Below are 25,344 nucleotides of genomic sequence, written 5' to 3' on the forward strand. Positions count from 1 at the left end.
ACTACATTTTCTATGCTGTGTACTTTACAGCCCTGTGACGGTTCTGTAACTACCAATTTGTACTTCTTAATCCCTTTGCCCTTTACACCCAGTTCCACCAACCCCTACCCTCTAGCACGCACCAGTCCGCTCTGTGTGTCTGTGAGTCTGTTTCAATTCTGTTCACTTGTTTATTTTTGTTCTTTAGATTCCACGTATCAGTGCAGTCATATGATATTTGTCTATCTCAGACTTCCTGCGCTGAGCGTGTTTGCAATTTGATCTCAAGGGCCTCTTTTCTGAATCCAACTTGAACTTCCGGCATTTCTTGCTCCATACGAGGGAGAAGCTTTTGTTGCATCACCTTGAGCACCACTTCACTTGCATGGAAATTAGAGCAAATAGTTGCTCCACTCCTTGGCGTCTCCTTTCTGGAAGATTGGATTGTATATTGAACAAAGCTAGTCTGTAGGCCATTGTTTTGTTTTCCATATTTGTTGATGTATTCTTGTTAGGATTTTGTCAGATTCAGTCTCTGTGGCTTGAAATAATTCTAGTGCTATCACATCTACTCCTGGTAATTTATTTCTTCCCAATACTTGTAAGGCAGTTTTCACTTAGCTTTCTAGAATTGCGGGTCCTTCCTCAGAGGAATCTTCTTCAAAGATATCTGCCATCCTTTTGTCTTTTCTGTGTAAATTTTTGGTGTACTGTTTCCACCTTCCCTTTATTTTCTCCAGATCAGATAATGTGCTACCTTGTCGATCATTTGGCATTCTTTGTTTAGGTCTAAATATCCCTTTTTCCCCCCTTGAATCTTCTGGTAGAGATTGCTTGTTTTCCCTCTTTTGTTGCTCTCCTCCATCTCCTTACATTGACTATTGTAATGGTTCTCTTTATCTCTACGTGATAGTTCTTGAAACACTGTGTTCAGAATTCTAACCCTGTCATCAATAGGAAAGGGTAAATAAATGTGATACCCATACTTAAAAACACTACTTCATTAAATATTTAAAATTAATTTTAAAAAATACTATTAAAATACTCCTAGATATTAAAATACTATTCTATGCAGATTTTCGGAGCTTCTTTTTATATACTTACTTCACTTGGCTAGGCTGTGTAGCAACTTCCAGCTGCCTCAGAGTGCATGAACTCCAATCTCTGTCTCATTAGCTCAGTGAGATTGCTGTGTTCTCCCGTGTTCTGAATTTATGATGCAGAATGTGCCTCTAGGCGGAAAGCCAGGGCCAGTGTAGAACTCACCTTGTTTGTTTTTCTTCTCTCCGTGATATCAGTTCTGCACTGCCTGTTGCCAATGTCTGAAAAACAGTGGCTCTGTATGTTTTGTCTAGGTTCCTAGTTGTTTATGGCAGGAGGGTAAATCCGGTGCCTTTTACTCCATAATGGTCAGAAACAAAGTTCCTCCATTTCATGGTCACTTGATTAGCATAAGCCCGTGTTTGAAATAACTGATTTGAGAAATGGAGCTTGGAAACTTAAAAGTTCCTCTACTGAGGTGACTGCATTAAGATTAGTGTCGACCTTGGAAGCTTTTGTGGGCAGCTCACAAGGCTGTCCAGGTGACATCTTACACTCCAATTTCTTACACAAAACAATTATTTGACAAATGGTTATTGAATAAGTGAATTGCTGAGTGAACATAATTGTGTGTGTTTTTCTAAGATCCAAAAGAATGGCCAGACTGATTTGTTCTATACTAAGAATTTACTAATTCCTTGGTCGGAAAGTCTAATGGCAAAGAAGTTGTCTAATCACACTCATCTTGAGAAACAAGGCTAATTTATCAAAGAAATGAATGTTTGCCATATGTGTGGGTGGGCAAAGCTCACCAATGTTCTCACAAAGAAAAAATAACTCACAAAGTAACAACAAACTTCAGTTCATACTTTATTTTCTTTTTCTTTTTTTTTAAATATATTTTATTGATTTTTTACAGAGAGGAAGGGAGAGAGATAGAGAGCTAGAAACGTCAATGAGAGAGAAACATCGACCAGCTGCCTTTTGCACACCCCCCAACGGGGATGTGCCCGCAACCAATGTACATGACCTTGACCGGAATCGAACCCGGGACCTTTCAGTCCGCAGACCGACGCTCTACCACTGAGCCAAATCGGCTTCGGCTCATACTTTATTTTCTAATCCATAGTGTTAGTATAGGTTATGAAAAGATTTTGTATCTAGATTGGCTGGGTTCAAATCCTGGTCCATTAGTAACTAATTATAGTTATATGACTTTGGGCAAATTAATTAAATTTGTTGGACCTCAATTTTCTTCATCTGTAAAATGGAGCTATTATTAACAGAGGGCTGTTGTAAAGATTAAATAACTTAATAATATCGTAAAAGGTCTTAAACCAGTGTCTGACACAAATAAGAGCTCAATAAGTGTTAGCAATTATTAAATTATTAAAGAGGATTTTCCTTGATTAACTAACTCATAAATGAACTTTATATATCTTTGGTATGGCTAAGACTTACTTTTTAGGTGACAAGGGTTTCAGGATAATCAGCTTTGAATGAGTAAAACTGTTTACATAATGGCCAAGAATAAATTTATTAAATGGCTAGCATGCACCTTTTAGAGGTACTAACCGTTCCTAAACTGGGACTTTTCTGGTGATTATTCTTTGTTTGGGGACTGTGACACTGTGGCTAAAAGGACCTGTCTTCTATGTGAGTGTCCTTTTCAAACTGGAAACATGAGAAGGTTGTTTGTTGGCAGCACTATTTTTAGAGTTTGTGTTCTGGAAGCACAATGATGGTGCTTCAAGGGAGCTAATGCCAGTCTCTTTTGTTAGGAGGAGGCAGGTGTGCATCCTTTTCCTACAATTTCTCTACAAGCCAAGCCACACTTACAGATGCCTCTAGTATGTATGGGAAGTAATATAAGACCAGCGAAAAGCTCAGGCTCAGCACGGCCAAACCTCCCCTCTCAAAGAGGGAACTTTCCCAACGTGCTCTTTAGGGAGATGGGATGTGAGAAGTGTGGGCTGAAGTGTGGGAGGTGATGGTGTGTTCTTGTAGACATCCGGGCAAAGAAGAACTAAAGGGTTTGCATTAACCACCAAAAGTTAAGAGAAAGGCCAAGTTGGGACTTGCCCCTGGAATTGAAATATCAAAATACTAATGATGCTCAGGACTTCTTCTGTATGCAGCACATTTTAAAAAACTTTTTATTTGGAAATAATTTCAAGCTTACAAAAAGTCTCAAAAATAAGAAGAGTACAAAGAATATTTGCAGACACTTCACTCAGATTCACCTATTGTTAACGTTTTGCTCAATTTGCTTTATTATTTGCATTCTCTGCTCTCTCTCTCTCTCTCTCTCTCTCTCTCTCTCTCTCTCTCTCTCTCCCCCCTCCCTCCCTGGCCTCAGATATAACAGTGCCATTTCTGCTACATTCTGTTCATTGAAGTAATCACAGAGTCCTGCTCAAGCTCAAGAAGGGGGCAAAGAGTTTCCAGAAGAGTGTGTATATGGAAAAATACTTTGTTTTCTCCTGAACCATTTATTTATTTGTTATTAATCTTACCCAAGGATGTTTTCCCATTGATTTTTAGAGAGAGTAGAAGGGAAGAGGAGAGACACACAGAGAGAAACATCACTGGTTGCCTCCTGGGCCAGGGATGGAGCCTACAACCGAAGTACATGCCCTTGACCAGAATCAAACCTGAGACCCTTCAGTCTGTGGGCCAATGCTCTGTCCACTGAGCCAAACTGGCTAGGGCTTTTCTTGAACCATTTAAAAGTAAGTTTTATACATCTAGGTCACTTGCTCCGAAATAACTCCAATGTGTATTTATTAAGAACAGGTGCTCAAGAGAGACTGTATTGAAGAAAACACATCCAAGAAACCCCAGTCACACCTAGACCTGATCTATAATAGATGATGAGATCCTAGATTCAAAGTTTGAACCTGATGTCATAACGGGGATTTTGGAAAAAGGGGTGAATGTACAAGCATACCTCATTTTATTGTTTTGTTTTATTGAGCTTCACAGATATTGCATTTTTTACAATTGAATACAAAGTCCTCTACTAGCAAAAAGATTACAGCTTGTGCCGAAGCCGGTTTGGCTCAGTGGTAGAGCGTCGGTCTGCGGACTGAAAGGTCCCGGGTTCGATTCCAGTCAAGGGCATGTACGTTGGTTGCGGGCACATCCCCAGTAGGGGGTGAGCAAGAGGCAGCTGGTCGATGTTTCTCTGTCATCGACGTTTCTAGCCTCTCTATTTCTCTCCCTTCCTCTCTGTAAAAAAAAATCAATAAAATATATTTTAAAAAAAAGATTACAGCTTGCTTTATTGTGGTCCTCATTTTACTGTGGTGATCTGGAACGGAGCCTGCAATATCTCAGAGGGCAGACTGCTACACAACAATATTTCTAGAGATCATTTCCCCTCCCCTGGTACCTGGGAAGAACTTTGTGACTGCTTCAATGACTAGGGTGCACCAGAACTGACATTGTGTTACATCTAAGGCTGGGTCATAAAAAGCGATACATCTTGGCTGAACTCTCTACCTCTACACTGAGTGGCCAGATTATTATGATCTCTGAACACATAATAATCTGGCCACTCAGTGTATATCCTATATAATAAAAGGCTAATATGCAAATTGTCCCCTCCACCAGAAGTTCAACCAGCCGGGCAGGCTGGCCAACCGCCCATGTCCCCTCCCCCAGGCCAGGCTGGTCGGACCTCATCTATGCACGAATTAATGCACCAAGCCATACACACACACACACACACACACACACACACAAACACACACCACACACACACACACACACACACACCACACACACACACACACACACACACACACACACACACACTGAGTGGCCAGATTATTAAGCGTTCAGAGATCATGATAATCTGGCCACTCAGTGTAGCTCCAGCTCTAGCTCTTTCTCTCTCTCCTCACCTTTGAAACCTGGCGACACATTGTGAGGAAAAAGGAAGTGCATTACATGTGCAGTTGTTCCAGCTGAGGTCTCAGCGAACCACCAGCATCAATTGCCAGACTTGAGAGAGCAAGCCTGAGAGGATTCCTAGCTTTTGAGCTGTTGCAGCTCACAATAAACTGGAATAGAGGTTAGTTACCCTCACTGGACTTTGCCCCAATGGCAGATACATGTGCAAAATACATGTTATAATTGCTTTACCCTACTAGTTTATTGGGGTCATTTCTCGTGCAGTAATAATAACCAGAATCACATATAATAGCACAGGTACACTGACTTGTGTAAACAAAAATACATGTTCTAGAATGTAATTCTAATCCCTGTTGTAGCACTTCACGAGAATAATACAGTTTCAGACCAACGAGAGATGGAATGTTGAGGATGGAGAAAACCCATATATTAGTGTTTGTGGAAGGCAAGATTGGATGTACTCAGTGAACTGTTCATTAAAATTTAACTCTGTTCACCTTTGTTTTTGTTCCATAGCTGCAGAAGATAAAAGATTTGGGTTAATTTAGCACTCCCTCCTTTTTTTTTTTTTTTTTTTTTTTTTTTTTTTTTTTTTGTAAAGGTTGCTTATGAGTCTAGTACATAGTCTAAGCTACAGATTAAGAATTTGTCTGAGTTGGGAGAATTTAAACTCTTTCCTTATGGATTTTCTGGTAACAACCTTTCTATCTATTGGCTAGTCCCTTAGATTGTTGCATGAAATATTTTGGATGTCATTATTACTAATTTACACAAAAGTATGGGTCTTCAAAATCTCTTCTGTGTGACATTCAGGCTTCATTTCATGCATAGGGAGAGATCTGCTTTCAATCATTAATCATCTTACTTTGGCCTAATTTATTCCTTTAGATCAAATTTTAAGGGTACACACTGTCCTCAGAACCTTCTGTCAAGTATTGCTCACTGATAGCTCAGAGATCACAGCAAAATAAAAATCTGGTAAAACCTGCTAAGTTCTTAAAATCTACCTGAAAGCCTTTGTCAAATGTTTTTTAATTTTTATCAACTGTTAAAAATGAGAAAATGAGAACCATTATCTTGTTAATTAATGGATTTTTATTTTATTTTCCAGTTGTTTTAGTAGCTAGCTTTATTTTGTTGGTTCAAAAGGCATTTCTGATGAGGCAAAGCTTCTTGTCTCTTTTTTTATTTTTATTTTTACTTCTTCTCTCTTGAGTTTCACTTTATATCCCTGTGCCTTTATTCACTTTTTTTCTTGGAATGCCCTCTCCCCTTCTTTGCTTTCCTGCCTTACTTACTGGCTTTACCTTCTCAGTCTTCTTGATAGTTCCTGATCTCTGAACTTTTCACGCTGGAAGCCCCAATCACTTTGGGAGTGGATGATGCTCTAGGACAGTGATTTTCAACCTTTTTCATCTCATGGCACATGTAAACTAATTATTAAAATTCTGTGGCACACTGATATGTATGTATGTATGTGTGTATGTGTGTCTGTGTGCCAATCTGACAAAAATAAAAGGTATAATTTTGATTCATTTACACCAGATGGCTAAAATAAATGAATAAAAACCCACAAAACCTACCTCTAACAGCATACCATTTGCCTCTATCCACTTCCTTCATTGTTGCAGTCACACTGTTACTGGACCTTGACTGCCAGGTTCTTGAGTCTCCATGTCACAGAAATGAGCATTGAACTCAGTACAAGATCAAGTAGATAGAGTTTATTGGAAAGACCTTGTACACAAGGGACTTGACCTTGTTGCTTCAGTGCCTAGGGTAAGTTTCCCTTGGGTAGCCACAAGGTTTGCTCTATCATCTTCAGATTTTGTCTTAAATATCACCTTTTTGCTGATTTCTAATCATATTATTTTAAACATTTTTTTTATTGATTTTAGAAGGGAAGGGAGAGGGAGAGAGAGAAACATCAATGATGAGTATCATTGATCAGCTGCCTCTTGTATGCCCCTTACAGGGGATTGAGCCCACAACTTGGAATCGAAACTGGTCATGTGCTCTGACCAGGAATTAAACTTTGATCTCCTGGTTCAAAGGTAGATGATCAACCACTGAGCAACACTGGCTGGGTTGATCATCATATTTTAAATTGCAACCTTCATCTCAGCACTTCCTGTCTCCTTTTATCATTAGAAGTTGTTACTGACTTACCACTATTTTATTTAGTTTACTCTTTCTTTTCCCACTAAAATGTAAATTTCATAAGAACAGGAATATTCCTTTGTTCAATTCTGTATCTTCAGTGCCTGGGATAGATAGCAGGCACATTGAATTTGTTGAAGGAGTGAATGAATGGCTGATTTCTTACTCATCTTTCAAAGTTCCCATCCTCCAACGCTTCCCTCCTTTCCTGACTCCTTCAGTTTGGCCTAATATCTCTCGCTACCCATGTTCCCATGACATGCTATATTTATTTTGGTAGTTTTCAGGGACTTAAAAAAAAAAAATATCTCACTGTTGTATTCCCTAGTACAGTCCCTTACATCTAGATAATGCTTAACAAATGTTAAAGTGAACTATTTGCTGCATTTATACCAAATGCTGGGGCCGTGAGAAGATTTTAAATGGTCATAGGGATTTCTCAACTTCCTTTTTTTTTTTTTTTTTTTTTTTTTTAATGAATTTCCTTCCTCTTTCAAAGAAACCCAGATTTGCTTTCACCCCACCCCCACCCGCAGAGGATCAGTAATTGACATAACTGCCAAATGCTATTTTATAGCTTTCAAATCTCTTTGAAAGAAAATATTGGGATTTCAAAAGATGTATTGGATCAGCACCACCAAGAATAAAGTTTTACCTAAACCTAAAATCACAATCACATTCTAGCTTCACCTCTTACCTCCTTTCTAGGACTAATGATTTTTTAAATAATGTTTTTTTCTTTATTGATTAAGGTATTACTTATGTGTCCTTATTGCCCCCCTCCACCTCCCACTCATGCCCCCACCCCCTGTTGTCTGTGTCCATTGATTAGGCTTATATGCATGCATACCAGTCCTTTGGTTGATCTTTTCCCCTTACCCCATCTTCATTCCCACTATATACCCTGATCATTTTTAATTATATCACCATTAAATACTTATATGTAGGCAGACACATCTCTGTATCAGGATTTTTGGATGATCAAACTTTATTTTTTAGAGAAATTTTAGGTTCATAGCAAAACTGAGCAGAAGGTACAGAGATTTCCTGTATAACTCTTGTCCCCACACATACATATCCTTCCCCATTAAAGTAATACTTATTGATCAAAAGGAAGTCCACAGCCGAAACCGGTTTGGCTCAGTGGATAGAGCGTCGGCCTGGGGACTGAAAGGTCCCGGGTTCGATTCCGGTCAAGGGCATGTATTGTACCTTGGTTGCGAGCACATCCCCAGTAGGGGGTGTGCAGGAGGCAGCTGATCGATGATTCTCTCGTCAATATTTCTAACTCTATATCCCTCTCTCTTCCTCTCTGTAAAAAGTCAATAAAATATATTTTAAAAAAAAGAAGAAGAAGAAGGAAAAAAAGGAAGTCCACAGTTAAGAAAGGGAGAACAATTATTCAAACAGCAGACTGGTAGTTCAGTAAAAGGTGGGAAACAGAATAGAAAATTGTATTAATAGACAAACTCAGAGTGAACTAAACACACAAATAGATTTGAGCTGGCAAGAGAATGTACAATTTAAGAGCTAATACTAGAATTTAAGAACTGGAAAAAGCCTGATTGAGTATGAATCTCTTATCTACTAGATTGAAAAAAACCAAAGTCAAAGATATACAGCTAAAGTTAGCATTTCTCAACTGTCTAAGAAAGCATATTAGAATGATAGGTGAACTTCAGATGATAAAGCTATTTAGAACCTAAAAACAAGTAAGCCATAGCCTCTCTGTGCAGAGCTGGCTTTTATATTACTTTACTTTCGGGTTAGAATTCAATAATGTACTTATTCTCAAACTTGTAGTTTCTATTTTTTCTTTTCTTTTCTTTTCTTTTCTTTTTTTTAATTACTATGACTTTTGAAGATGAAACATCTTTTTTTTTTATTTAAATATATTTTATTGATATTTTACAGAGAGGAAGGAAGAGAGATAGAGAGTCAAAAACGTCGTAAATGAGAGAGAGTCATCGATCAGCAGCCTCCTGCGCACCCCCCACTGGGGATGTGCTCGCAACCAACGTACATGCCCTTGACCGGAATCGAACCTGGGACCTTTCAGTCCGCAGATCGATGCTCCATCCACTGAGCCAAACCGGTTTCAGCAGTTTCTATTTTTTCTAGAAAAAATTGGTCTAAGAATACAATACAATTGCCACATTAGAAGGAATAAGAAGATTAAAGGAAGACTAAAAAGAAGCTGCTAACAAATTAAAAAAAAAAAAAAAAAGATTGCCGAGACCGGTTTGGCTCAATGGATAGAGCATTGGCTTGGGGACTGAAGGGTCCCAGGTTCAATTCCGGTCAAGGGCATGTACCTTGGTTTCGGGCATATCCCCAGTAGGGGGTGTGCAAGAGGCAGCTGATCGATGACTCTCTCTCATCGATGTTTCTAACTATCTCTCTCCCTTCCTCTCTGTACAAAATCAATAAAATATATTTTAAAAAAAAAGATTAAGGGTAGTGTTTTGTAAAGAATCTAGCAACATTCCAAATAAAATAAGAGGTAGCCTAAAAAAAAAAAAAAAAGAAAAAAAAAGCTGCTAACAAGAAAAAGAAGCCATACAGCCTATAAGATCTATTCCCTAACTTTTGTAAACTATTATTTTGAAAGCGACAGAAATACAACTTCATTGCAGTTGGGATGGGAGAGGAATATTATAAAGAGAAAATATTTACTCAGAGATTCAGTGGGTAGTATAAATTTTGTTTGCCAAGCTTGGATTGTGGAAGAGGAAAAAGAGAACTTCTAAGACAGGTGTAAGTTACAGGCTCTTACTCTGAATGTTTTACTTCTTTCCAATCATTAGTTTTAACTTAGGTATCTATCTAGTAAGTTGGAAGCTTTTAGGAGATGGGCCCTGTCAGAATTTTGCCAATTTTAGGCATATTTTCAAGAGTGATAAACAAGCCCTGGCTGGTTTGGCTCGGTGGATGGAGTGTCAGCCTGAGGATTGGGGGGGTCCCAGGTTCAATTCTGGTCAAAGGCAGGTGCTTGGGTTGTGGGCTCGATCCCCAGTGGGGGACGTGCAGGAGACAACCAACATTTCTATCTCTCTCCTCCCTTTCTCTCTGAAATAAATAAAATAATATATTTTTTAAAAGTGATAAATAAGAGAAACATCTTTAATTGCAGATTAGAAAATTTTAGTAATTTTTAGTAATTTTTTCAAATATTTTGTCATTTTTTAATAATTTTTTTCAAATATTTTGTCCAGGTTTAAAATGAATTTTATGTCTATAAAATTAGGGATTCAATTCTTCATTGGTAGGATTTGTAATATGTAAAGGGTAATGACAAAAATCAGCTTAAATTGATATTGTTAGCAAGGGTGAAGGGAAACTGGCCTTTTATTACAATGTAAATTGATCCAACTTTTTAGGCTGGCAAATTGACAATATCTAATAAAACTTAAAAGATACATACTCTGCAATTTATTTCTGGAAATTCCATCTACAGATACACTTACATGTGTAAAAAAGGATATGTGTATTAGCATGTTTATTGCAACATTATAATATTAAAACACTTGAAACAATCTAATGTTCATCATGATACATTAAATACAAAAAATTGGCATACTATGTATCAGTTAAAAAGAATAAGGTAGATCTATATGTAGACATAAAATGCAATCTGAGATATACTGAATGGAAAAAGAAACTGCATTTCAGTAAGTACACTATAAAAATGTGTGTAGAAAGAAAGGAAATATAGATGCACATTTTATATGCATGGAAAATATGTTGAGTGTAGTCACAGAAAACTGAAAGGATATATATCTCTAGGGGATGAGAGTAGGTAAAGCAGAAAGCATCATCTTTTATTTTATATATTTTTTGTACTGATGGAAAATGTTTAAAATAACTATTATTTTCATTAAAAATAGCTTAAGTGCTCTAGAGTAAATAAAAATATAAGTGATCATATTTCATATTTGTCTCTATAAGGTAACAAGTTCGTAATGCTGGGAAATAAATTCTCTTACCATGTACTCACACTTCATACACCGTTGGCCTCACTTTGTGGGAGGTCCCAGTTTGATTCCCAGTCAGGGCACATGCCCACATTGCAGGTTGCAGGCTTAATCCCCAATACAGGGTGGCTAGGAGGCATCCGATCAATGATTTTCTCTCATCATTGATGTTTCTCTCTCCCCTTCTCCCTTCCTCTCTGAAATCCATAAAAATATATATATTAAAAAGTTTTACATAAATTAGGTGATGTTCCACCCCTTTTTTGGTGTATTGAACTCTTTGTCTATGGTCTAAGCTTTTTTGACAAGTAGTAAAAGAACTCTGTCTTATTCCTTTGCCATTTCTCTTGGAGTACAAAGTGAGGAACTGTCATTCAAATTGCCCAACTGGAAGTAGAAATCACATACCAATCTCTCATGCTTTAAATCTTTGTACAGGCAACTCTTTTCACAGGCATGTAATTATAGTTAAAGCAATGATTCTGCAAGTACAACCTAATGCTTAAATTCAGGTGGCTGGCCAACTTTTAAGTGGGTTAAGTGAAATATAATAAAACCAAACAAACTAAAGGATTACTAGAAGTCCTTTCAGCACGACAAATTAAAGATTTTCTACATCATCAAATTTAAGTACTGTTTCAATTTTAAGTTACAGAGGGATGTTTAACATTTGACTTGCCTGATACTGTATAATATAAACCAAGACAGATTTTAATCCCAGCTTACCATTTAAAGTTTCCATCAGATATAACTATCTGCTTCACTGCCTTCAGTAATAGGCTTACTTTAACTCAGGCAAAGGAGAAATAGTTTTCTATCTCACCCCACAATTTTGAAAAGTGTTTAATCCATGGTAAACTGTGTGATGGGGTGAAACAGTTTATGGTTCTAGGGGAAACCAAGCCTGAAACCAAGGAGGAAAATTTTTACGTTTCTGTGGGTTAATACTGCTTTGAATTCTCACTATAAAATTTCTCATCTCTTCTCTCCTGAGTATTTTGTAATCATTTACTATTTCATGAGATAGGTTAACTTCAACTCTAGTTTTCATGTGGGGCAAGAACTACATGTGGGGCAAGAACCACAAAGAGATAAAACAACTTGCTTCCAATTCCTCTGTAAATCAAGTGGGAAGAGCAGTCCTTTGTACAGCAAGGCCACCTTTATTTTTTTTAAATATATTTTTATTGATTTTTATACAGAGAGGAAGGGAGAGAGATAGAGAGTTAGAAACATCGATGAGAGAGAGTCAACGATCAGCTGCCTCTTGCACACCCCCTACTGGGGATATGCCCACAACCAAGGTACATGCCCTTGACCGGAATCGAACCCAGGACCCTTCAGTCCCCAAGCCGACACTCTTATCCATTGAGCCAAACCGGTCCCGGCAGCAAGGCCACCTTTAGATCCTGATTATTTTAGGACAGTCAGTATGCCTGGGGATGTGGCACTGGAACTCTCCAGGGTCTTTTCTCCCACTTCCCATTAATTTTTAAAAACATTTTAAAATTGATTTCAGAGGGAAGGAAGAGAGATACAAACACCAATGATGAGAATCATTGATCAGCTGCCTCCTGCATGCCCCCTCCTGGGGATTGAGCCCGCAACCTAGGCATGTGCCCTGACTGGAAGCAAACCCGGGACCTTTCAGTCCCACAGGCTGACACTATCCACTGAGCCGAACCAGCCAGGGCCACTGCCCATTAATTACTATAATCTAACCGCAGGCTGAAGATGATTGAGTTGTTTTGTCTGGAGACTTCTGTCTACACCAAACGAATGACCTGGAAATGAAAGGCTTTGAAGTACATTCCCAACCCCCTTATTCATGGCCTTTTACTAATGAAATGAACCCGAGGCCTGAAAATGAACTGCCTCACAGTGAACTGGAAAGGGCAGCCTGTGACTAACCCTGCTGGTCTGGTCTACCAGGAAAGGTAGGTAGAGAAACAGAGTTTTACCTTCTTTCTCTACCAGGTCATAGTATAACCCGTTGGCTTTAGGAACGAAAAACGTTTTGCTGGCTTCAAATGACCTAGCTGCCACCTTGAGTCTAATCTAATCCAAATAGTTATTTTTCAAAGTTATTTCCTTATCCAGAAGCTTATATTGTGACTTTCAGAATGAAGACAGACAAACTGAATTAAGAATTCAAAAGCCTGGGACGGAATGGTATCCCATTGCATGCATAGGCCACATTTTATTTCTGTCTGTGGACACTTGGGTTGCTTCTTCTAACTTTTGGCCTACGAACATGGGTGTATAAATATGTCTCCCTGCTTTCAATTCTTTTGGGTATATAATTAAGTGTAATTTCTGGATCATATGGCAAATCTGGGAAATTCTGACATATCGTACAAACATGGAGGAACCTCGAGGACATTATTTTATTTATTTATTTATTTTTCCCTAGGACATTATTTTAAAGTGAAATAAGCTATCCACGGAAGAAGTAGACTATAGCCACAAAAGTAGACATACACTATGAGTCCACTCATGAGGTATTTAAAAATGGTAAAAATAGTAATGGTTAGGTACAGGTGGGACAAAAGTAGGTTTATAACGACTTGTATAGAAAATAATATAAGAATAAACTCTGTTTCCAATACAACTGCAAACCTACTCTGCCCCACCCTTTATATTTTAGCCCTGGCCGGTTTGGCTCAGTGGATAGAGCATCAGCCTGAAAGGTCCCAGGTTCGATTCCGGTCAAGGGCATGTACCTTGGTTGCGGGCACATCCCCAGTGGGAGGTGTGCAGGAGGCAGTTGATCGATGTTTCTCTCTCATTGATATTTGTAACTATCTCTCTTCCTTCCTGTCTGTAAAAAATAAATATTTTTTTAAAAAAATAAATACTTTTAAACCAGGAACTCTATTATGTGTGGTAAGCCTCATGTCTGGTGGAGAGCAACCCTGGGAGAGAAGCAAGCGGAGCCGTCAGCGGGCGGGCTCAGGGGGCGGGGGCGCCGGCCGGCCCGGAGGTGCGGCTGGGGAGACGCGGAAAAGGAAGGTCCGGTAAACTCGGTCACAAGGTCCACTTTCCTCAGGGCTGTCCCCGCGGGGCGCAGGGCTTCTTTCGCCACAGGAAGTGTGTGTCTCCTCGCTTTCACAACTCCCTTGCAGTCAAGACTGTTCTGACGGGAGGAGCTCCTCGCCTAGAGCTCGCGCCTTCCTCTCAGGAATCGCCCCCCGCGGACCCCGGTTTCCAAAAGATTCCACGTCTTCCCCAACATGGGTGCGGGGCCAGGCCAGGCCAACCGCCCCCCGCCCAGGCCCCGCCTGGCCAGCGCGCCGGGACGTGCGGGCGGGAGGGACGGCCGCCGAGCGCCCCGGAAGTCACCACCCCCGAGCCCGCGGAGGTCCCGCCTCCCGCCTTCCGATTGGCCGGGAGGTGGGAATGACGCGTGACGCGCGAGGCTCGGCCCCGCCCCCACGCCCCTGCGAGCGGTTAGCGTGGGGCGGGGAGGAGTTGTGTGCGGTCCTTGGCGGCCATTACCCGGAACTAACCCCGGCCTTGGCGGGGCCGGCGGGAGGGGGCTGGCGGGGAGGGAAGTGGGCGTGAGGAGGGAAGGGAAGGGAGGGGAGGAGGAGAGAAGGGCGGAGTAGGAGGGAGGGGAAGGGGCGGGGTGGGAGCGGGTCACGTGATCCGGCATGGAGGCGGTGGCGGCGGCGGCGGCGGCCGGGAGGAGCTGCCGGGGTAGAAGCCGCACTTGTTAGTGTCAGGGGAGAGGAGGGGGTCCGGGGGACGCCGACACCGTCACCCCGGGACGCCGAGGAGAAGGCGGGAGTCGGGGGGTGGGGGCGAGACCAGGCTCCGACCCCCGGCCGAGGGGATGAAGGGAGCATGGGCGCCAAGGAGTCACGGATCGGATTCCTCAGCTACGAGGAGGCGCTGAGGAGAGGTGAGGGGGGAGGGGTCTGGGCGAGCTGCCGGGAAGCGAAGGCCGGCGACGGGCTGCCCCGAGGGTGGGTGGCCGCGCCGGGAGGGGAGGCTGAGGGTGTGGGTCGCCCGCGGCGGGAGGGCGAGGAGGCCCGCGGCGGGGAACGTTACGGGGGAGGAGGGTCGCGGTGGGAGCGGTGTCGGGGGATTGGGGCTGTCTGTAGGGAAGGGGGCGAAGCTTCCCCGGAGGGAGAGGTGTCTGGCGCTTGCAGGGGAGTAGAGCCCCTGGTCTCTGTGGTGTGGTTGTTACCCTGGAGGGGTCCAGGGAAGTCCTCCACTCCCCCCTTTTCTTGGGTGGCACCAGTCCTTTCAACCCCCCTCGTCCCCTTCCTGCCATTTTCTCACATCCCTCCTTCATAAAAATGTCCAACAACACCCTCACCTCGTACCTAACAAACAGCCTTGCCTGGCAGGGAGGAGAGGAGGCGGCTGCCTAGAGCCCTCTTCCCTCTTGGCCGGGAAGAAGCCCCTTCCTCCATTGGTGGATTCTCTCCGCCTTTTCGGAGGGCCCTGGCCGGCCGGTCTCTTGGGGGCTGTCACCATCCACACCCTTTGAGCCGCTGACTTTGCTGAGAACGACCTGAAATTAAGTTGTGTGTGTGTGTGTGTGTGTGTGTGTGTGTTGGAGGTGAGATGAGCCTGGACAGCTGGTGTAGCCACAAGACCTAAGTCTTGGGTTTCATATCATCTCCTCCGATGTTGGCCAGAGCCTCTTAATGCACTTGATCCGCCGTGCTCGCCCCCTCTCTCCCCATAAAATGGCATTCGGAAGCCCAGCGTTCTGATGTTGTGTTGTAGCTCCCTGTAGAGACCGGCCTCGCTGCCAGCTCCGGCCTGCTGATTCCTGGCCCTGAGGATGCACACACAGGGTGTTGTTAGCAGCCCCAACCCCCTACCACTCACTCCGATGCCGCGGTCCGGCCATGGTCATGGCTAAGGCGCACGCTAACTGGAAGTGTCTATGGCTCAGTTTATGGCTGGAAGGTGACTCGATTTTTTTCGTGACGGGTTTGAGTGTGTGTGTGTGTGTGTGTGTGTGTGTGTGCGCGCGCGCGCGCGCTTGCTTCTATTTATTTGTGACACTTAATGGATTTTCTTGGTAAGAGGTGACAAACATTAAGCAGGTTAGATGCTAAAACATTATTTTTAACTGGTTTCCAACTCAAATAACCAAGCCATGCCCCAGGTGACAGTTTTATTATTTTTTTTAATACCTAAGAGAAATTTGATTTAAAGGCATTCAAGACGAGAATTTAGTAGTGAACTCTTGTTAATAATGTGTAGGAAGACAAGGGGTAAGTTCAGTGGATCATCACCTGGAAACAATTACAGGTTAGAGGTATTGTGGACTGACCAGAATTACAGAAACTATGCTTTTTATGTCTTTTCCTGCAGAACAGTATAATGATTGTTGCATGGACAATCTCGCTTGAACTTTTTTTCCTCGCCTCAATATGAGAAATATTCCAAATTCTTGATGTGGTTCCAGCTCTAGTAGGCTAGTCATTTCCGGGATGCTGTTGAGCCTGACAGGTCTGGCCTCAATTAGGCAATGGCTTAGATGGCGTGAAAGAGGACATCAGTCAAACTGATTTACAGGTTCAGGGTTCAGAAGTGTTTAGTTTCTTAAGTTGGAAGGTGATGTAGTTGGCATTTAGGAATTCTAAAATTAAACTTTTGTCCATCTCTAGCCCGATTAATCTCATATCAAACTAAGGTTGTACCTTTGTATATAAACTAAATTAATAGTTGGTGCATTTTAAACTGATTTGACTGAAGGTCTTTGTTAGATTTGTTATGAAGTGTATACCTGTTGAATTTTATTTTATTATTATTATTTTTTAATATTTTATTGATTTTTTACAGAGAGGAAGGGAGAGAGATAGCCAGAAATGTTGATGAGAGAGAAACGTCGATCAGCCGCCCCCTGCACACCCCCCACTGGGGATGTGCCCGCAACCAAGATACATGCCCCTGACCAGAATCGAACCCGGGACCCCTCAGTCCGCAGACCGACATTCTACCACTGAGCCAAACCGGTTTCGGCCCTGTTGAATTTTAAAACATATATTTGAAGAAGTAGTAAAATACTTGTTCAAATCTTATATAACTATTTGAATAGATTTATATTTGATCAGTTTTGCTGTAGGCGAAAATTAAAGCAAAAGAAGCAAGTTGATAAAGTAACATTTCTAAATGTAAATAAGAGCTATTTTAAAAAATATATATATTTTATTGATTTTGTACAGAGAGGAAGGGAGAGAGATAGAGAGCTAGAAACATCGATGAGAGAGAGAGTTATCATCGACCAGCTGCCTCCTGCACATCCCCCACCGGGGATATGCCCGCAACCAAGGTACATGCCCTTGACCGGAATCGAACCCGGGACCCTTCAGTCCCCAAGCCGACGCTCTATCCATTGAGCCAAACCAGTCTCGGCAAGAGCTATTTTTTAAGTAGGTAATTCTTTTGAACATGATAGTTTACTCTAGTTAATGTCAGACTTTAATATAGATTTTTTTTAGTAAGGTTATAAAAGAATTTATAAAGCTTTTGATAGAGCTATAAATGTTTGAGAACTTTTGGGGGTACTTGAGTAATCTAAATTGGTAATAAAACCTCCATCCATTATCTCACCTGCTTATTTATATTGTGTAAGATGACTGGAGGGAGATGAGAAAGGTGGATTGAACAAACACAACGTGTTAAATGAATCATTGTATAAGTAAAAAGCAAGCTTGATAAATTACTGAAATACCTATCCCCTTGGCTTTACTTAAAATTATTGAGCACTAAAATAATGCTAACTGTAATTAGGTAGTATTAAAATAAGAGTTAAGTATATTTTGCCTCATGCAAACTGGACTTGGAGGCAGTTTATCTTGGAGAAAGGGGCCCTGGAAATGGAGTGTTATGCTAATGGAAGATAACACTTGTTGGACCAGAGTGAAAGGGCAGTCTAGTGACTTCTTATTTGTTTACATTTCAGAAGCTCTTGAATTTAGGAAGATTGGTTTTGTCTACTAATTTGGCTAGACTGTATGTCAGTTATATAAATACTAATAGTTCCTGAAAGTATACCTTAACTTTTTTTTTAAAGGGAGATGTATTAGTGGTGGCTTTTATTTTTGACTTGTATCTGTTTTTCTTGAATATCTTGGATAAAACACAAGCCTTCCCTTGAAGACTTGACTTGTTTTAGATCGCATGTATTTTGTAAAGTATATTGCAGTTAGTGGGTCCTGAGAATTTTAGCAGCTATGTTCTTTATTTTTTCACTTTTAAGTTTGCATGTAAGTGTGTGGTTTGTGTATTCCTAAATATTTGAAATGCTTGGAATATAGTATGAAAAAAGTTGAAAGATAAATTACAGTTTCAGAGCATTTCAGAACTCCAAGAAACTTTAAAATCTTCTCTAATTCTTTTTCCCATTCCTCTCTTTTTTCATCATTCTGGAAACAGAATTATAAGGGTTTATTTTCCCCCCAAGATTTGCTGAATTAAAATTATTTTTAGTTTTTAAATTGTGGAAATAAAATACAGTGAATAAAATGTATTCTATCCCATTTCATTAAGTAGAATTTGGCACTTTGACTGGATTAAGTAGCTGGGTGAATGAACTATATAACATGTCAAAAAATTATGTTTTTGAGTGTACCTTTGCTTATTAATTCTTCAAATTTTTACTGAGCCCTGCCTATGACTTAGGCACTGAAGGAACAAAGATTACCAAGACCCTCTTTCACTGATATATATATATATATATATATATATATATATATATATACACACACACCTTAAAGTGTATGCAAGACGATCCATGGGAAGAGGTGGGAACCAAATTTTAGAACTTCTATTTAAATTTCCATTTTGTATGTGTTTGGTAATTACATAATATTAAAAATATTAGAATATATGTATATATAATTTATAAATGATTAACATTTAGTATATTAAGTGCGATGGTAAAGTGGAAGAAAATGATAGTGGAATGCCAAGTGTGTGTGGGTGTATTTGGTGGCCTGGAAGTGTCCTAACAGTGTATGTGCTCAATAACTGTGTTAAATAATCTACTTTCTTAGTGACTTAAAGGTTGTGTTTGCTAGTGGAATAATTAAGCATTTAATAGTTGAAGATTATGCTACTTTTCATTTGCTTATCCATCAACCCTAATATAGTCTAAAACATTGACTCCCCAACCAATATTTTATTCCCCAAATTTCATAGTATTAATATTAAAATTTCACTAGTATTATACATTTATGATGTGATGTTAGCTGGTTTAGCGTAATACATCATTGTATGAATGAAAGTTGAATTCACAGTTGGTCCCTTCTGGGTGTTCTATTCTTTCTTATTAAGCACTTATTTGCCTTCATCTGAATTTATTAAATTTACCAGTGAACTTTCTAGCATTAGTATGGAATTGTAAGTGGGCTTTTTAAACTCTATCTTTATTGTTGGAAGTATTACAGATGTCCCCTTTGTTTGTTTTTTCTCCATTGGCCTCACCACCCTGTATCCTCCCCTCCCAGGCCTTCACCACACTATTATTTGTGTCCATGTGTTATGGAATTTTAAGTTTTGATTAAGCATTTGCAAGTATACCTACCCAGCTATTGTTATATATAAAGGAGAGAAATAGGTCAGTTTTGAATTAGTCTGCTTATATGTAGTCACTTAAATAGTTACAAAGGTGTTATTCTTCATAATAGTTTACAGAAGTTTAAATAGTTACAAAGGTGTTGTTCTTCATAAATAGTTACAAAGGTTTAAATAGTTACAAAGGTGTGGTTCTCCAGTTTGATACTACAAAACGAGTGTCGGTGATAAATGAACCATGAATGTAGGGGGGTGAGCAGAATAAGGTGTTGTCACTTTGATGAAGAATGGCCTCTGGTTTACTAAATTGGACAGCTTTTATTTTGTGTTTTTCTTGTTTCTTGTTTGTCCTTGTGCTTGGTTAGTAAGACTTCACAGAGCATTTAGAATTACCATACAGAAAGAGTTGGGATGTGGTGACCAACCAGTAGCTAAGAGTTTTCTCAGGAGAAAGGGAAGTTTTTTGGCACTTGATTATATGATAGGTCACAGGAAAAATTTGCTGTGACTATAGAAAATCTGGTTTTGGAGCACTAGAGATTAATGCTGAGAGTTTAGATTAGAAACTTTAAAGTTCAACAGCTGCAGGGGTGGCAGGTTTTTATTTATGCACTAGGGGCCCTGTGCATGGATTTGTGCACTGGTGGGCATGGCCTGTGGGGATCAGCCCTTTGTGGGAGTGCCACTCATCCCAGTTAGCCAAGTGGCTGTGCACCCACCTTCTGAGTGGCTGTTCCCACTGTGGGAGCGCACTGACCACCAGGGGGCAGCTCCTGCACTGAGCATCTGCCCCCTGGTGGTTAGTGTGTCATAGCGACTGATCGGTCCACCATTCAGTCCCTGGCTTTTATATATACTGTACAGGCAGTCCTTGGGTTATGTTGAACTAGACATAATGTCGTTTCGTGGTTACGTCGCTATCTCCCCTTTATAAAAAAAAAAAAGTTACGTTATTTCGATGTATGTACATATGTGCTTTTTGTTTTTTATTATTTATTTGCCACAAGTAAAGGTCAGAAATTGTTATCCTTCTTTTAACATTTTTTTACTGTTTCACTTCATTACTGCTGTGTATGTGCTCCATGTGAGTGACGAGGTGCTTATGTAGGTGGGTTCAGACTTACAGCGAAAATCAGATTATCTTGCGCCATAGGAATGGATCTCCGTGGTAACCTGAGGACCTACTGTATAGAAGATAAAGAGTTGGTGATTAGATAGTAGTACTGAGAAGACTAAGATGGAACTGACGGTGCTTTCAGACTGTATCCTGGAAGAATGGCTTCTCTCTTCAGGGCCTGTTAATGTTTTTGCTTTTGCCTTTCAGGCTTCATGGTATTTGTGTTTAAATTGAGACTATCTGCCTCATTTTGCATATCAGTAAGTTCTTTATCTAATAATAAAATATTAGGTCTAGTAATAATTAATGTCGTTTTCTAATACTTTTTTAAATCGAATTTATTTAAACAATACAACAAAATTTAATCAACAATATAGTTGCCGTTGTTTTCTACTACTTGTGCCCAACGCTCAGGAAGCATTTTCATCCCTCTGTTGTAAAATTCTTGTGATTTTGATGCAAAAAATTCAGTCAATGTATTTTTGAGGCATTCTTCATTATTAAATTTTTTTCCAAGAAGAAAGTTTTGCAAAGAACGAAACAAATGGTAATCGGAAGGGGCAATATCAGGAGATTATGCAGGTTGAGGGAGAACTTCCCATTCCAACTGGCGCAGTTTTTCAGCAGTGATTCTTGCAGTATGCGGTCGTGCGTTATCGTGGTGAAGAATTACGCCCTTCTGATTAATCAGCGCGGGTTCTTTTTCTCTTAAAGCTTGGGCTAACCTTTCCAATTGGGCACTATACACTGCACTTGTAATGGTTTGGTTAGATGGTAAAAGTTCATAATGAAGAATTCCTTTAAAATTCCACCAAACACACAACATCACTTTTTTCGCATGCAAGTCAGGTTTTGGCGTGGGCTGCGGAGCCTCATTTTTGTCCAACCATTGAGGCCGCCTTTTCAAATTAACATACAGCACCCATTCTTCATCTCCGATAACAATTTGCTCTAAAAACGGCAAACAGTTTTGACGAGAGAGGAGCGAACTGCAAATTGTGACTCTTTGATTACGGTTGTTGTCGGTCAACTCATGAGGAACCCATTTTCCAAACTTTTGGACTTTGCCAAGTGCACGCAATTGATTGGAAATTGTTTTTTGTGAACAATTTAAAGTTGTCGCAAGCTCTTGTTGGGTAATTTGAGGATTTTGCACCAAAAGAGCTTGAAGAGCTTCTTGATCAAAATTGGACACACGGCCTCGACCACTCTTGTCATCTAACGAAAAATTTCCCTCGCGAAATTTCTCAAACCAACGCTGGCATTTTCTGGCGCTAACTGCATCTTGACCAAGAGCACTACAGATGTTTTTTGCAGCCTCACTTGCTTTTCTTCCTAATTGGAACTCGTAAAGCATGCAGTGCCGAATATGCTCTTCATCCGCCATCTTCTTAGCCCTAGTTTTGCAACAAAAACCAAACCAAACACAAACTTTTTCAAGCAAAACTTGTTAATTGCACTTCACACGTTCTGTAGATACCACGTGTTTGAAGGTTATGTCAATACAAGTCAACGCCAAGCAAGATTTTAAACGAATGTTTAAAAACGACATTAATTATTACTAGACCCGATACTCTTGGAGGTCAGAGGTTGATAGTTAATTACTGACATAAAAAGCTGATAAGACTAGCTTTTTGTTATTTACTGTTATAGTCAGAGACATCTATTAGAAGATCTATCAAAAGATGAAGGCCTTCCCTTTACATCCTTCTTTATTAGGGATTTATTATTAATTAATATAAAGCTCTCCTTTTAGGGAACTCCCCAAGTTTATAACTACCTTTTTAACAAGGTTCAGAAAAATTGATGTTATGAAATATGGTTTCTGTAATATGGTTCTTGGAGTACTTGGTAGTAGACTGCTTCAAAGCAAAAGAAACCCTGGCTGGGTAGCTAGCTCAGTTGGTTAGAGCAGTGGTTGGCAAACCATGATTCGTGAGCCACATGCGGCTTGAGAGCCGTGGTTTGCCGCTCTGTTGACGAATGAGTGTACCGACCACTGGACTAGACTGAATGTTACCATGTAGTTGGAAGCTGTGAGGATTAGGCAATTGTGGCATATTGTGTGTAGGGAGGTAAAGGGTATATGTTAGAGCATTGTACCCATGCACCAAGTTTGTGGATTCGATCCTCCTTCAGGGCACACACAAGAATCAATCAATGAATGCATAAATAAGTGGACTAACAAATCGCTGTTTCTCTTTTCCTCTCTCTAAAAAATCAAGAAATAGAAACTTAAAAAAAGCATGCCCAGCCAGCATAGCTGAGTGATTGAGCATTGACCTATGAACCAAGAGGTCACTGGTTTAATTCCCCCATCAGGGAACATGCCTGGGTTGTGAGCTCAATCCCCAGTTGGGGGCATGCAGGAGGCAGCTGATTAATGATTCTCATCATTTACGTTTCTGTCTCTTTCTGAAATCAATAAAAATATATATTTTAAAAAGCATAACTATGTTAAAGTGAGGTTTTTACAGGAGAGGGTTTTCCAGCTTCTCTTTCATTTCTATAAAGAAGTTAGAGTGTCCCAGCATCTTATTTACCCCTTGTAAGGTTTGCTATAGTTTCTTTCCTTTTCCTAATAATGTGAGAGAGTCTATAGAGATTCCAGTCTGAAAGGACCCTTTTATCAAGGTGGGTCTCCCCTGCTCTGTCCCATGATAGTAAATGGCACCACTGTTTCAGTTGCTAAAGCCAAAAATATAGAGACAGCCTCACTTTTCTTTTATCAGCTGACCTATCCTTTTATCTCCACTTTGAATGTGTCACCCAGTCCTGTTTGGTATCCATTTCAAACTGTTAACTTCTACTCATCTTTGCTGCTGCTACTATAGTCCCAGCTGCCATCATCTCCTGCTAAGATACCAAGCAGTGATTTCCTATTTTCACACAGTAGCCAGTGCAACCTTAAATTCCAAATCAGATCGTGTCATATTTTTTCTAGCCCTTTTTCCCCCCAAGCAAGGAGGTGCTATGTACAAATATTCACATGTCTGGCTCATTCTTTATACCTGAAGTCCCAGCGCTGATGGCCTCAGAGAGGCCTTCTTTTATCATCCTATATGATGTCTTCTGTCACTATTGCACTATTCTGTATAGTTTTTTTTTATAGCCTTTCTCATAATATGTAATTATGATGTTTGTTGTCAGGCATGATGCTGAATCCCCATTGCCAGGATAAGTGCTGAGCCTGATGTATTTAGAGTGCTCAGTAAATACTGGGTGGCTGGGTGAATGTATAAATGATGTAGAGAACATTTGGAGAATATTCATGTTTGTAAGGTTGGAGGTAAAAATGGACTTTCGACATGGATTAAGTATAATAAACAATGTATCCATCTCAAAATTTTCAAAGTTTTTCTTTTTAAATATGTATTTTATTGATATTTTACAGAGAGGAAGGAAGAGGGATAAAGAGATAGAAACATCGATGAGAGAGAAACATTGACCAGCTGCCTTCTGCATACCCCTCACCGGGGATGTACCCGCAACCAAGGTACATGCCCTTGACCAGAATCGAACCCGGGACCCCACACTCTGCAGACCGACGCTCCATCCACTGAGCCAAACCGGTTTCAGCTCTTTTAAAGTTTTTGAATAGGTAATAGTTAAAAGTGTAAGAGCCTGAAATATGCAATTTTGTTTGTTTAGTTCAATTTAAAGTTGATACCCGATAATAAAATTCCTGAGTAATCATGAGAGACTAGTATGACAGTAAGTATTGTGCTTATGAACACTTGAGAATGCCTTTTGATAATATGTAATATTTAATAATCTTGTGCATAGATTTAATTTTATATAGCATCTTCATGTACTTTTCATCCATGATGACAAGTTTCATCCTACTGCCATATGTGAGGTTAGAGTTGGAAACATATGTTTAAAGTATGCAGAATTACTTTGGAAAAATGGACTTTCGACATGGATTAAGTATAATAAGCAATGTATGCATTTCATGTATCCAATGTATCCATTTGGAAGCTAAGAATAAAATTCACACATTCAGAGCACTGTCTCATTGGTTCTAAATAACATAGGTGATTTTAAACTAAATTTGTAAAATATCTTTTTTTTTTTTAATCTAAGAATCTATTTTTTTTATACTCCATGGCTAATGCTTTACCCTCTCTTCTCAGTCTTTTAGTTGTAATTTTTATTACAGTGATATATAATTTATAATCAAATGGTTAAATGGGACTTGTTATGAAAATAATAGTACTATTGTTATCCTCTCTCCTTCACCAATTTTCCTCTACTAATTGACCAATACTTTTAGCACTTTAAATTTAAAATTTATTAATTTGATCTTTACATTTATCGAAAATAATATACTACTTTTCTTCCCATTTAAGGAGTATTTATTGGCTTTTTATAAAAGGTGAGGATTTAGCCCTGGCCAGTGTTTTTCAGTGGTTAGAGCATTGACCCAAGCCTTGAAGAGTCTCTGGTTTGATTCCTGATCAGTACCTAGGTTGTAGTTTTGATCGTGGTTGTGGAGCGTTCGGGAGGCAATCAGTCTCCTTTACATCAATGTCTGTCTGTCTGTCTGTCTGTCTCTCTCTCTCTCTCTCTCTCTCTCTCCCTCCCTCCCTCCCTCCCTCCCTCCCTCCC

General features: G+C 40.0%; 1 protein-coding gene across 2 annotated transcripts in view; it reads left to right on the forward strand.

Moving 5' to 3' along the window:
- Positions 1-14,703: 14,703 nt before the first annotated feature.
- USP32 (ubiquitin specific peptidase 32) overlaps positions 14,704-25,344 on the forward strand; it is a 115,022-nt gene continuing 104,381 nt past the window's right edge. For both annotated transcript variants that reach the window (XM_084864178.1, XM_084864179.1), the window contains exon 1: positions 14,704-14,976. In XM_084864178.1, coding sequence (XP_084720304.1) covers positions 14,919-14,976 — 58 coding nt within the window. In that variant the 5' untranslated portion in view covers positions 14,704-14,918. The remainder of the gene's footprint in view (positions 14,977-25,344) is intronic.

The sequence above is a fragment of the Pipistrellus hanaki genome (genome assembly GCF_964339955.1).
Source record: "Pipistrellus hanaki genome assembly, chromosome: 16".
Classification (NCBI taxonomy): domain Eukaryota; kingdom Metazoa; phylum Chordata; class Mammalia; order Chiroptera; family Vespertilionidae; genus Pipistrellus; species Pipistrellus hanaki.